The 14,881-nt window shown below is 35.0% G+C and overlaps 1 protein-coding gene and 1 long non-coding RNA gene across 2 annotated transcripts in view; one reads left to right on the top strand and one right to left on the bottom strand.

The window, feature by feature from the left end:
* LOC121105029 overlaps positions 1-14,881 on the top strand; it is a 36,195-nt gene that overhangs the window by 3,906 nt on the left and 17,408 nt on the right. The gene's annotated exons all lie outside the window — the stretch shown is intronic.
* The window catches only part of MED13 (mediator complex subunit 13), a 96,694-nt gene continuing 85,414 nt past the window's right edge, over positions 3,602-14,881 (bottom strand). Inside the window, exons 26-30 of the mRNA XM_040640923.1 lie at positions 14,598-14,783; positions 12,491-12,639; positions 10,709-10,882; positions 7,944-8,044; positions 3,602-7,606 (exon numbers count right to left, since the gene is read on the bottom strand). Of these exons, the coding sequence (XP_040496857.1) occupies positions 7,474-7,606; positions 7,944-8,044; positions 10,709-10,882; positions 12,491-12,639; positions 14,598-14,783 (743 nt within the window). The 3' untranslated portion in view covers positions 3,602-7,473. The remainder of the gene's footprint in view (positions 7,607-7,943; positions 8,045-10,708; positions 10,883-12,490; positions 12,640-14,597; positions 14,784-14,881) is intronic.

The raw sequence follows: 14,881 nt of genomic DNA, 5'->3' as shown, positions 1-14,881 counted from the left end.
TCCCACTTTAGCTATTTTTCAGTAAGACTAAGGGGAGGAAGAAAAGGAGAAACAAAAAGAAAGAAAAAACAATACTGTCTTTCAGGTATGCTAGGTGTAGATTATTGCCAAGTAAACAAGCTTCAAGAAATTAGAAGACCTGGGTATTTAAAGGAAGACCAATATTCTTTGGAAAGAGAATCGTAGAATTTCAAAGTAAAACAATCTCAGGAGTCATCTAGCTTCAGTTTTCTCACCGTGGAAATTTTTTTGAGGTTTTATTTATTTGTCGGGGGCGGGGTGGAGAGAGAAAGAACACAAGCAGGGGGAGCAGGAGGTAGAGGGAGAAGCAGGCACCCCACTGAGCAAGGAGCCAGATGTGAGATTTCATCCTGGAACTCTGGGATCATGACCTGAGCCAATTGTTCAATTAATTATTAATCATCCCAACTACTAAAACACTTCCCTGCTTTGGGATAAGGCTCATTTCCCTAAGGTTGCACTCAAAATTAAGTTGTTCATGCTCGTGACTTCTTAATTCTGGCTTGGACTCCTGCATTATCTATCTATCCCACCATAAGCGCCTTTTTTTTTTTTTTTTTTAAAGATTTTTATTTATTTATTTGACAGGGCACAAGTAGCTAGAGCAGGAGGGAGAGCTGAGCAGGGAGCACGATGCGGGGTTCAATTCCAGGACCTTGGGATCATGACCTGAGCCAAAGGCAGACGCTTAACTGACTGAACCACCCAGGTGCCCCATAAGCACCTCTGTTTTAGTCTATTGGAACTGCTTGTTTCCCAAATCCTTCATGGTATTCATGGACCTTCTCCCCACCCGCCATTCCTTCTGTCTGAAATTCCTTTATTCTTTATGTAGTATCTATGTATTCTTTAGGTCTCACTTCCAGTGTTTCCTTGCTAAGAAATCTTTCCTTGACAAACCACCTCTTCATTAAAGTATCCCTCATTGATGTTCCCAAGACACCCTTTGCTTCCTTCTACCACAGTACTCCACATATTGCACTATATTGTTAAAACTTGTCTCTCCTAAAAACAAAACAACAAAAAAACACTAACCAACCAAAAAACAAAAACCCCTCTTCTCTCCTACCAGAATATAAGTACTTGGAGGACAGGAACTATATTTTCTTTGCCCTTGGCACAGTATGGTACTTAATACTGGCTTGAATTAATGATTTAAGTGTAATGATACCATGAAACCTTATTAAATAATCTGAATATGCATCTCTGTACTCTTATCAGTTTGTTAATGCTGTCAAAACGTAGAGATCGAGTTCAACTATTCTATTCTCTCTTGTATATGCACTACACTATTATATCACTCTAGAGGGCTTATGGTACTAATTACGTATATACAAGTACGTTTCTCAGACTAGGACTAAAGGTCAAAGGTTTGTATCTCATATCTAGTGTATAATAGTCTATTAAAAGTGCTTTAGTGAAACTATGCTGGTTTCTAATGATCTCGTTCATAAAGTGAAGTAAATTTGTTAGTAGCTAACTTTTTAAAACTAAAAATCGGGGATGTTGTACGTTTCCACTCCTCTGGCATCTTCCAGTTTTTCTACAGCATTTCTGACATCATAATCTACAAGTTCTTTTAGCACTGAGGATGTAACTCATTTGGACCTGGCACCTTTCAATCCTTAAGTCGGTTAACGATCTCAGATTTTAATTTCATCATAGACAAGTTATTTTACATTTTAGAGCTTAAAGATCATTTCAAGCTGGTTTCTTTTTTTTTTTTTAAAAGATTTTATTTATTCGACAGAGATAGAGACAGCCAGCGAGAGAGGGAACACAAGCAGGGGGAGTGGGAGAGGAAGAAGCAGGCTCGTAGTGGAGGAGCCTGATGTGGGGCTCGATCCCAGAACGCCGGGATCACGCCCTGAGCCGAAGGCAGATGCTTAACCGCTGTGCCACCCAGGCGCCCCTGGTTTCTTTTTAGTTGGGGTAGGTTAGGACAGAAGGAAGATAAAGTATTAAATACTTATACTTTGCATTTTTTCCATCCTTGATCTTGCTAGAAGCATGTATTTTTTTAAGATTTTACTTTATTTGAGAGGGAGAGTGCGGAGGGAGAGTGAGAGGGAGAAGTGGGCTCCCTGCCGAGCAGAGAGCCCAACTCGGAACTTGATCCAAGGAGCCCAAGATCATGACGTGAGCTGAAGGCAGATGCTCAAAACAACTTAGCCACACAGGCACGCCTAGAAGTATGTTTTTAAAAGTTCTATTGTAGCCTTTAAGCATTTTTTTTTTCCTCTGGCAAGCCTTAACTATTCTGGATTTGACTCTTCTAGAGAACATAGGTATTATATTAATCATCCCTCACATTTGTATTTTACAAATTTCTAAGTGTTTTTTGTAAGCCTTTGAGGTTCACAAAGCTAATGTTAGGAAGGTATGCTTACTGTTGAGTTCATGTAACAAATGAACAAAGTGACCTCAAGAGGTTCAATGTTTTGTCTGTAGTCACCAGCGAGAAGGCGGCAAACTTCAAAGAGCACAAGAATCCTAATCTAGTGATTCTAAACTATTTCTACGTATATGAAAATAGTCCTAATTAGAATTGTACAAATTCATTTAAATTATTTGCAAAACTCACACTTCAGCCAACTACTGTAGTTTGATGTACTTACCACAAGAAATCTATTCAAATATTTCAGTGCCTTAGTAACGTGCTAGATGTGTTGGATTCTACATGCAGTAGTAAGCAAAACAAGACCCTGTTTCTGCCCTCATGGGGTTGTTTGAGACAACTATTCATACAAACTGAAAAACACTATGAAGGCTCCACATAGAATATTACAATAAAGGAATGTAACCTGGGGACCTGATCTGAGGCAAGGGTGTATGTGGAAAGTGAGGGAAGCCTTAAGGCAAAAATAACCATAGGGCATTCAAAGAACTCCTATACCTAGGAGACTGGGAGGAAAACACATGAAAAAAGCCCATTTTGAGGCTTGTGGAAAAAAAGGCAAGAGACAGACCATGTAAGACTTTTGGTATTTAGAACAAGCAGCAGCCATAAAGAATTTTAAGCTACCAAGAAAAAAAAAAATCACAGGTAATATAAACTGTGAGACAAAGAATAACTTAATAAGGTACAAGTTCCAACAACATACACCTCCTTTTAAAGGCTTAGTTTAAAATTTTTGCTAGCAGAAACGATTTCAAAATGAACACAATTTTGGGGTTTGTCCTTACTCAGCTTAAGTTTGTACATAAATATTTAAAATGGCTGCTTACACAAAATATTATTAATGGATTGTTCATATCTGAACCCCTGTATGATGACTGAAAAACATTTATGTGATCAAAAAAATAGGATAGAACTAAGCTTTAAACATGTGAAAGTATCTTGTTTAGACTAGAAAACTGATACCAAACTGATCAGCCTAAAAGGAATATGTAATTACATATACAATTTTCTTGCATATTAATCACTGATATAGTTAAAATTGTTTAAATAAAGTACTTCAGATGGAAAAATTTAAAATCCATCAATTTTTAGATTACCCCTTTCCACTTATGATGAAAAAAATAATTTTTACATAAGTTTAAGATGGAAATATTTTTAACAGAATGAGACACCACAATGAAGGCTTCATGAATAATTTATTCCATTTGAAGTTTTGTTTTTTGTTTTTTTTTAAAAAGTATAAACCTTTTCATTTCCTCAATCACAATTTGTACAACTCAGTGTTACGGCATTCGGCAGCAATAGTGTTTGTTCCTTATTCTTTTTTTTGTCACATTAAAAAAAAAAAAGCAATTGGACCATATTAAATGTCACTGCTAAACAACAACTTTAAAACGCCCCTTCATAAAGTGACCAAGCTATTTTGAGAGAGTTGATGCTGACATGTCCAGTAATGACGTTACAATTTTGTAGTTTAAACTCAGTAACTTTAAGGTCCACAAATCCAGTTTGCTTTGAAAACTAAAGCTATTTTAAAACTTCATGAATATATCAACCTGAGGAGTATTTTAGGTCCCAAATCCAGTTTTTTAATTAATACTCCACAAAAGAGAAAACATATATGAAAATTTAAACCACAGTTCTGGGCCCATTAAAACACCAAGAAAAACCGGAAGGTTAAGATTTCCAGCTGATTTGGGGGGGGGGGAGCAGGGCCAAAAAAATTGTACGTCAAAAATATTTTTCCTTAATTTAGACAAACTAAAATCTTAAGAGGAAACCCAGACCAAAACATTACTCATGCAACATTAAATGTGTTAATAGACTGATATGTGATGCCATAGTGGATGAATAGCAAATTATATGATGCAACAGCATTTAAAAACTTCCTTTTAATGTATTCAATTTGAACATTTTAAATAATGCAACATAGTATTTTGATATTACAGTATTAACATAGTGCTTGATTAAAGATCTGCAAATCTTTGTAGTAACACATTAAGTTAAAAAAATTACCTCAGAAGGTAAATATGAAGACGAAAGGAGAATATTTTAATACAGTAATCTGTGCCATACTGACAATTGAGTACGAATACAGCTGAGGATAGTTGACTAAGTAGTAAGAGCTTAATTTTAGTGGTTTAAGAAAAGTTTAGAAAGATTTAAAAATTACAGCTACTTTAAAATTTAAGGATTACATATAAGTACACTTGGTGGCCTTCTGGCCAAACAATAAGGTGTACAGAAATTTATTCATACAGTGTTAATTCACAGTCCTGATAACTGAATGGCTTGCATAAGAAAGTATGGCTAGATGTTTCTCACTGGCTGGAAGCAGACATTATATAACTAATCTTTTTAAATGCCAAAATACTGAACTTCCACCCTGCTTGGTAATGGATAACTGCACAAAAAACAGACATTAGCACTGTAACAAAGAAGTCAAGGTGTTGGTGATCAACTGGTAGAAAGTATATATTATTTTGCTTACCATTTAAAGTAACAAAAAAAACTACCCATACTTGTCTGTGACAGTACATTAGTAAGTCAGATCCATCATCCTGCATAAAAGGCTTAATTTTTTTTTTCTGAAATAAGTCTCCTGACCTTTTCTAATGGCTATTTAATAATTTTCTATTTAAGTGTGAACTTATATATAAAGGGAAGAAAAAAAATCTTATCAGTAAATCCTGTATATTTGGGAACTACTCCCTGATTCCCAGATAAAAAGGAATTGTATACTGGGTTCCTTCCTTATGGCTCCATATAAAAGAAACTGTCAGGGAATAATTTTTTAAAAATCTATTTTCAAACTGAGGTGTGGTTACTATAAGCTAGTGATATTAAACAACTGAGAATATAGCTTTTATTTTTAAAAGTCACTACTGAGCTAAGTATATAAAAAAGGATACTTTTTATAGAAATTCCAAATAAGCATCTTTTCCCTCAAATCTCAGACAAGTTTTTTTTAAGTACAGAACAAAACATGCCAACATAATCTGTAGTGTGCTAGCATAATTTAAAAATGAATGCAGAGATGTGATCTTTAAATTTTAATTTCAAAAATGCTGACCACTGGAATTGCATTGTAATTTTGAAGTGATTGAAAACATCTGTCACCAGTTGTGTTCTTTATAGAAAAAACAAGACTTGCTAATGTTTTAATATACACAATTTGAAGAAGTTATATTGTTCATAAGAAAGTGATATTTAAGCTAAGCATACAGTATTTACAAAACAAGTTTCAGTAAAAACAAAACAAAACATACCGAATTACAGTTTTGTAAATACAACTGATTTTGTCTTTGTGGAGAATTAGTGAATGTACAAATTCGGAATTTTGTTAGACTGCTTCCAAGAAAGATAGGTAGACTTGGTGACTGTGAATTCAAGTCAGCAACATACGTAGGAGGCTAACTTGGACTCTCTTGTGAGCAGCACTGTAGAAACATTTTAAGGGGGTAAAGCCTGCAAAAAAGCATTTCTCTTGGCATGTGCAAACAAGAAGGGGGAAAGCTGTATTGAAGGAAGGGGTGAATTAAAGTCCCTAAAATTCAAGTCCCTTCTTTAGGGAGGTGAGAACCTCCTTGGCATATGCCCTGCCTTAATCTGAGCTGTGTTACAGAAAAGTACAGACTCTGGTGTTTGGGACTGCCATCTCCAAACCAAGAAAATTAAATAAATAAAAAAGGCAAAAGGAAACAGGTTAAGTTTAGAAAATGGTTCTTTAACTAGTGGAATAGAGTCTGAATACCAGAATTCACTGAGAATCTATTTACACCACAGTTTGATTGCACACACACACCCATACATATGCATACTCTCACACACATTCCCAATCTTTAATTTAAAAAACAAAAAAAGTCAAACAATCAGAGTGACTGTTCTTAAAATAATTTGTAAAATGCCTAGAGCTGGGCTAAATTTCAACCTTATAGCAGATCCTGAAGATAATTTTCATAATTAATAATATTCCCATGCCTAGATGTGCCACTGTCAAAACTGAAAAAAAAAAAAACCCAAACATTTAAGCATGTAACATTAAACACCAAAATTAGTTTAAGCATTCAGTAGCAAATGTTTTTCTTGTAAAACTAAGTTTCTTTCACTGGAAATGGCCTGAAATATTAGTCATAGCCCTAAACCATAGTACAAAATATAACTGAAGAATTCTCATTTTATTCTAAGTTAAACCACCCAACAATATCACTTGTATATTGCCATCAGTTATTCTGTAAAGGTGTGATAATATAAAATGCTGTAAGACCCGGTACCTTTTCAATTTATAAACACAGTGAACTTCATTACTGTACATGTACTCTGCAACTACAGCTTAGCTGTAAATCCTCCACACACAATGGTATGGACATTATTCCCCCTCTATCCCCATTAAACTGTACATCGAGACAATACAAATTTACTGTCCCACCCACCCCCTTACAAAAAAATAATACTCTAAAAGCAACCCTACTGCAACTTTTTAATTAAGACGATTACATATATTTTAGACCAATTGCTTTAAAGCAAGAAGGCAGTATAAACCTTCTAGGAAAATTTTTATAAAAGAGGTTAAGAAATATAAGACAATTTATACATTTAAAAACTTACAATAAATAAGAGATGCAGGCATTTTTGAATACTAGATACTATAATCCAATACAAGAACATCTTGATGTTCTGAAGCCATATGTTGAAATTCATTGTTCCTCATGTTTCCTCTCCATGCTTTTAATATTCATTTAACATGACTGGGTACTATGGCTCATTACTTTTCACAAATACTGTGACTGGAAAAAAAAAAGGTTAATTTTGCTACGAAAATGTTATAATACGTTTTGTATGATCAGTCATCATCCTAAAGAGTTCAGTATAGTCAATGAAAAATAGCAGGGTTATAGCCCCTCCCCCCAAGTCAAAACAATATTTGTTGAAGTAATAAGAATTAGACCCCATCACAGATGACTTTCACTGAGAAGATAACTGTAACTTAATCTTGCAGCGAAATATCTTTTTTCCTTGTTCTTTTCTTGCACTGTTCCATCGAATGAAGATCACAGCATATTCATGATAAAGTTATATAACTGATTCAGCACCACAAAATGAATTGGGAGACATGAGCGTCTGTCCTGGATTGCAGGGTCACAGGTTAGCCAGGAGAGTGCATTGTACTGTTCCAAAACAAACCTGTAAAGTGTAAGTCATGTATTTACTTTCACTGTAGATTTTTGAAGCATTTCCTAATTATGGCATTTAAGATTCAAAGCCACTTTAAAAAACGTGGAAGGTATGGAATAGAGGGTCCTTGGGGAGATTAAAGATTAACTAATTTTCATAAAAAGTATCCTCAAAAGATTACACATGCTAGAAAGAAAAGCATTCATTCTGAATGATGTACTTCATCTAAAGATCCAAGAGTACACAACTGTAAATTATTGCCAAATATGAGAAAAATACGTAAGAATCAACATTATATTCTTTCAAAGATGCAATAGAGAACCTTTAATGGTAAAAAGAGTTCTACCTGAGGACATCTGAAGTCTGATTTGAGTCAAGTGGGTGGGAGTGTTTACTGTGAAGCAGCTCGTCAGATTGCACTGAAGGCACGTGGAGGTGCAAAGAGGCCTAAAAAAAAAACAGGAAATCAGTCAGCCAAAGGGAAAGTTGTTGGTTTTACCTTATTTTCCCATGGTCTCGTCCTTGATGAAATACCTTTTAGACCTATGTAATGAATGGGCACCACTATAAAGATGCTTGTTCTTCTTAACTAGTTTATTACAGAATTAATTTTTAAGTGCATAATTTATATTCAATCTTACTTTATTTTCATCAGCTCTATTGCTTTTGAGACCACATAATAATCCTTAAAAAATTATTTAAAAGTTATTTTAAGTCATTTAAAGTCATCTATTTTCTGAGTATAACAGGCCTAGATGTGTAAATGCTTACAGAAGCACTAAGCGGATAAACCTGAACAGTCTGTCTACAGGTTACATAGAACTTTAAACTATGCACATACCCGTAGGTCCAGCAAAGAAAAGTGAAGAGGAGTAAGCATATGCAAATATACTGCTTACAAAGCTATAAATTTTAAACAAAGCTACCTATGGTGGAATTGTAAGCACTCTAGTAGAGTGCATAGAATGCCTTCTTTTGCCCATGCAATTTCATAATGGAGGCTTGGTGACAACTGTCACACCCATTTCAGTATGACAATGAAGAGTGGAAGAAAGGAATTTCAATTAAAGTGAATCATTTTTTGCTAAATGAGTCAATAATATTATATAAAGTGTTAAAAAAAACTATGAGAGATGAAGAAACTCTTACCAGATCTCATTCTGTATACTGCAAAAGGTACTATTTTATATTTAGGTGATCTCTCCTCTACAACTGTAATATATATATATATATATATACACACACACTCTTGTGTTATATATTCAAGAATATAACCAAAGATATATATTTTTTAACTGCCCATAAACTCTTGATTTATAAAATTATAAGCAAAAGTCTCATATGGCAGATCACTACAAATTAGATGAATATAGTCAGTACCAGAAATTACCATTTAATTTCTATGATAAAAAGATTTTTTAATCACCTAGGTAACAATCTATTATTTTTCCAAGTAAAGAGAAACACATCAGGTGGTTTTACTGCCTATGGTGTAAGAAATAAAATGGAATGTATGAAAACAAAAGGTGAACAAAATTATGGTAAATTATGCCTTACCTGGTAATTCAGACCAGAAGTCCTAATCTTGTTACACTGTATCTGAGGGTGAATGCCCACTTTACACTATCCTCTCTGCAAATAAATATTGAGTAGAAAAGAATCTGGATAGTCCCTTGGACTTTCTGTAAAGTGGTGTTTCCTAAAAAAATGTTCCGTGAAACACTAAGGTCATGAACTATTAATTGGTGTTACACAATCGCTTTCTTGTGTATTAAAGTAAGTTTGGGAAATAGTAGGTATACAATGTTATTTATTGCTGTTTTTCAGAGACTTTAAATGTGCATACATGTATTATAACAACAAAAGGGGGTAGAAAGCATGTGCAACATTTCCCAAAGGACCAAAGAACCCTTTGTTTTGTAGAAACACCAAGGGCTACTATTTTGCAGAAACACACTTGGGAATATGTTCTTGTAATGAGATCTGTACAGACCACTGTACATATATTGGAAGGGGAAGAAAAGTCATATGATAAAACTTTATTACCTTGGCTGACACTCCCTAAATACATTATTGCATCAATAGTCAATTCAGATCAACAGCTGTTGTATTCTTTATGAATGTGCTACAGGAGTTCAATGCTTAGTCTCAAATGTCACTGACTCGATGGGGCCAAGATTATCAAGATTTAATACCAACAGGCTTAAGAGAGGGCAAGCCTATTGGTTCAGGTACCCACTAAAATATAATGCCCCCAAACTAAGCATAGTATTCAACGTTAACCCTACAAGTAAAAAATCAACTGGCAAGAAGTGAGGTTAGCATGACTTCTAGAATAAAACAGTCAACTTCTGGTGCGTGTAACGTTAAGAATAAGTGAATCAGATCTGAATTTCATATTTTGGAATAGTAGTAAAGCAGCAGCAGTAACAAACTCTGGACAGGGCTTTCACATCTCATTTTACCATTTTATAATGTATCTCAACCTCGTTATGTCACTTGCTAATGAACTTGTTTTGATAAATAAGTTACTATGGGTCTGAGAATCTTAGCACTTGAAAACCACTTAATAGTTTTAACACAGCAATTTACACAAAGGTAGAAAAAAATTTTGAGGTAGTAAATGGACCTAAATATCAAATATTCTTACAAAATTATGAATCCTTTAATCCCCAAAATACTGTGGCATAATAGCAGTATGATGTAATTCAAAGAATACAGTATAATCATGAAAGGATCCAGACTGTAGTCCTGGGTCTACTATCAATTTATAACTTTGGACAAATGAGAGTTTTTCTCAACTTTAATATGCTCACCTAGAAAATGAAAAGGTCAGATTAAAAGTAATATAAGGTTCACTCAGCTCTAAAGTTCCATATGTGCGGCTGCAAATATAAGAGCAAGGGTCCCAGAAATATGACTTAAGATTAATTAGAAGTTCAAACTTAGTATCAATTTGAAAAGTAGAGCTGTTTCATAATTAGATAACTTCTTTGTGATCTTGTCCTATTTCACAATGCATTTAATAAGACCTTAGACACTCCTCTACATTTCTTAGGAATTAAGCCATCAATTAGCATTATTTAGGAACTGGCATAGAAATGGAAATACCTTAAGGAAAAGGGGACACTGATATTGTGCTTGAGGACATGCTGACCAGAACCAGTCAGGTAACGGACCCGCTTTGGCAGTTGATACAAAGTAACCAAGGGCCAATGGTTGCTGAAGAATATTAGTTACTTCATCATGAGATTCTGTTGAAAGTAGCCGATCAGTACCTTGACCCTTAAATAGAGAAAATTAAAAGTGTGTTAGTTCATTTGCTATACCTCGGCACTAGATATACAGAATGGTTTATGGTAATCAGTCTCACGATCTTATGACATCTATTTAAAAAAATACTAAAGGATACTGAAAAAAATCAATTGGCATGTACTTAATAAGAAAATCGTAATTAGTAACAATATTAAAAGAATGAGTTTTAAGAGTTATATGGGGAAATTAATATACCAGCTGTCTAACAAGTTTGTATTATTATGCCGAGCCCATGTTCAGTGTATGTATATATATATATATAAGCCTTTCCAACCAACTGAAAAATACAAAATGTTCAATGAAAGTTCTAACTTACTTCCTCAACTAATTCCTGACCACCACGCCTCAATCCAAAAGGTAAATTACATTTAGTTTTGTTCATCTAACACTATAAAATGCAGTTATTAGTGTTTTGGAAAGCATTAGGGCAATGGGAAGGGACAACTATTAAGTGATGCTCATATCCTTTAGATTAGTCCATGTATTTTATTTATGTTAAGGAAATAGATAAAAAGAAGAAAAATGATATGTATGGAAATGTTCACTGCAACATTAGCTACAACAGAAAAAAATAAAATGCTAAATGTCTAACATTTTGGGAATAACAAATTATGGGAAAACGATGTTAAAAACCTGATTACACTAATTTATACATATTGAAAGCTGCAATATAAATGCATGTGAAAGGAACATAATCTGCTAAAAGTAAAAGTGATTTTATTAAAGTGATGAGATTACTGGTGCTTTTCTATACTCATATATATTTTTTGAATAATCTCACTTTTTTTTCCCCAGGGTTTTTTATTTTTATGTAATCTCTACACCCATTGTGGGGCTCGAACTTAAAACCCTGAAATCAAGAGTTGCATACTTTACCAACTGAGCCAGCCAGGCACCTCAAAAATCTCACTTCTTTCTAGCTTTAAAAAAAAAAAAAGAAAGAAAGAAAAAAGGAAGGAGGGAAGGAAAGGATGCAAGGCAAACCTAGAGAAAGATCCTTATTTTAAAAGGGCAGGTTCTAAACATATGCATACTGTAACAATCAAACAACCGTTATATATAATTTCACTCAAAGACGTTATTCCAAGGAAGCCCAATTAGTTTTGAGTTCAAACAGAAGGACAAGACAGCCTGCTTCCCAAATGCTAAAAATTAAGACAGAGGGAAGAAGAAGGGTGGTCAGTGTTTCTTCTGTTCTCATGAGAAAATTAGTATTTCTATTATGTTCCTCCTCACAGCTCTGATATGAATGGCAGCTCTTAGAGCATATACTAATTCTCAGGTAATCTGATCCTATACCTGATTAGAAGCTATGGTAAAGTGGCAGGAAAACTACGAAAGGAGGACTAAAGCCAAGTAGTCTAGAAAACATGAAGTCAGGGACAGCAGAGCCTTAGAGACTCTCTTTATAATACACAATTCAAAGTAGTAACACCTGTAAGACAGACGTGCAGAAACGTACTATTAATCTCACTTCTTGCTAATTTCCAAGGAAAAAAATGTTTTATTTCATATATCAATCCATTAATAAGTTAATGAATGACATTTAGATTAACTAAGCTTTTATAATACAGTTACCTTGCCAGCATCACCTCCATGGGGGTAATGAGATCCTGGAGAATGTACAGGAGACCCCGTTGGAGATGCAGGAAGAATATTTATGATATCAGGGTCAAGATCATCTCCTGTGTCTAACAAATCAAAGATACCCATTCCATCTGCTCCATCTATACAGGAGAAAGAAAAATAAATAAATCCTCCATTTTTCACATCCCGCAGTCATTTATAGGAGAGGGTTAAAATAATGAATTTTAACCAAAATGGGTTAATTTAATTAACATCTATTGAATGTCTACCATGTGCCAGGTATTGTTTTTAGGAGCCATATAAACAATTACACATTATAAACAAGCATGTGGTAGTGGGAATAATGCCCTCCCCCAGGATGTCCACATCCTAATCCCAGGAATGTGTGAATATGTTACCATAAAGAACTTTGCAGATGTGATCAAGCTAAGGATCTTGAGATGGGGAGATTATTCTGGATTATCCTGGTGGGTCCAATGTAATCACAGGGGTCCTAATAAGAGGGAGGCAGTAGGGTTAGAGTCAGTGATGGAGATGTGATGATGCTACACTGCTGCTGATGGAAGAAGGGGCCATGAGCAAGAGGTGCAGGTGGTCTCTAGAAGCTGGCAAAGGCAAAGAAACAGATTCTCCCTTACAGCCTCCAGAAAGAACCAACCCTGAAGACACACTGACTTTAGCCCAGTTAAGAGTGATTTTAAACTTTTGATCTCCAGAACTGTACGATAATAAACGTGTGTTGTTTTTAAATGTATTTAAAATGGGGACTATGCACAATTAATACTCTAATTCTTTATTATGTAAAATATATTCAAGTTATTGCATAAACCACTGAAAGAAGAAAATAATAAATACTCCTTACTTGTGATTTTGTTTCTTTTTTTAAAGTACTAGTCATTATGTCAAAATCAGGGACAAGGCAGGTGACCCCCTACTTGTGAGTTTAGAGATGTACCATTTTCTAAGGTACCTCAGAACAAATGGAATATCATTTATTTTCTCTTCTACTAAATGTAATCTGTAAGTTTATCTACAAGAGTTATCCCCTACTATGGCAGTTTATATAAATTATTTTGGCAAATCAATTTAGAAAGGAATATAAAATGTGCTGCAAACTCTATGGTCTATGTACAGATAGCAAGCAGCACAGGCAAAAACCTGTGCATTTTATGATCAATGTTGTCTTTTAAAATAAGTACATATGAGATAATTCACAGCACTAGTTCCAATATCACTAAGGTAGAAGAATGGCTGTATTAGTTTCCTACTGCCTTTTTAACAAACTACCACAAACTTGTTGACTCAAAACAACACACCTTCATTCTCTTACAGTTCTGGGGTCCAAAAGTCCAAAATCAGTTTTACTGGGCTGAAATCAAAGTACTGGTCATTAGGTCAAAATCAGGAACCAGGAGGCCTATGCTCTTTGTGGAGGCTCCAGGGGAAATCTGTTTTCTTCTCTTCTCCAGTATCTAGAACTACATTCCTTGCATTCCTTGGCTCATGGCCCCTTCCTCCATCTTTGAAGTCAGCAGGACAGCATCATTTCTCTGACTTTCCTTCCCTCCGTTTCCATCACATGACCTTCTCCTCTTTTGTGCATCACCAAATTTCCCTTTGCTTCCCTCTTATAAGGATACACATGATTGCATTTAGTGCCCACAGTGCATAACCCAGGATAACCTCTCCATCTCAAGATCTTTAACTTGATCACATATGCAAAGTCTTCTTTGGTCATCTAAGGTTAACATTCATAGGTTTCAGAAACATTTACCGGACAAGGATAGGTTTGGGGAGGCACTCTTCAGCCTAAAGTCAGCCACAATCATCCAGGCTTATTTTATATTTGCAAACCTTTTTTTTTTTTTTTTTTTAAAGACTTTATTTATTTATTTGACAGAGATAGAGACAGCCAGCGAGAGAGGGAACACAAGCAGGAGGAGTGGGAGAGGAAGAAGCAGGCTCATAGCAGAGGAGCCTGATGTGGGGCTCGATCCCATAACGCCAGGATCACGCCCTGAGCTGAAGGCAGACGCTTAACCGCTGTGCCACCCAGGCGCCCCTATATTTGCAAACCTTTAAAGAACAATGCACCTACCATTGTTGGGATTAAAAGCTAAGTCCAAATTTTCAGTGGTGTAAGTAGCTGAAGCTACTTGCACAGAAGCAGAAGTAGGGAACACAAGTATATGAGTACATGATGTATCCTGTGGGGTATTTAGCTGAGATGTCTGCATGTTTAGAGTGGTGCTTCTTCCAAATACAGAACCAGTTGACACAGAATCTGAAAATAAAGAGAATTTATTTTTTCTTTCAATAAAAGAAGAATCAATTTTACATAATACTAGAAACACAGCACATGAAGAATTAAATCTGATATAA

Source organism: Ursus maritimus, unplaced genomic scaffold (assembly GCF_017311325.1).
Source record: "Ursus maritimus isolate PB19 unplaced genomic scaffold, ASM1731132v1 scaffold_24, whole genome shotgun sequence".
Classification (NCBI taxonomy): Eukaryota; Metazoa; Chordata; class Mammalia; order Carnivora; family Ursidae; genus Ursus; species Ursus maritimus.
The sequence above is the reverse complement of the archived record's forward strand: the minus strand, read 5'-3'. Positions and strand labels throughout refer to the sequence as shown.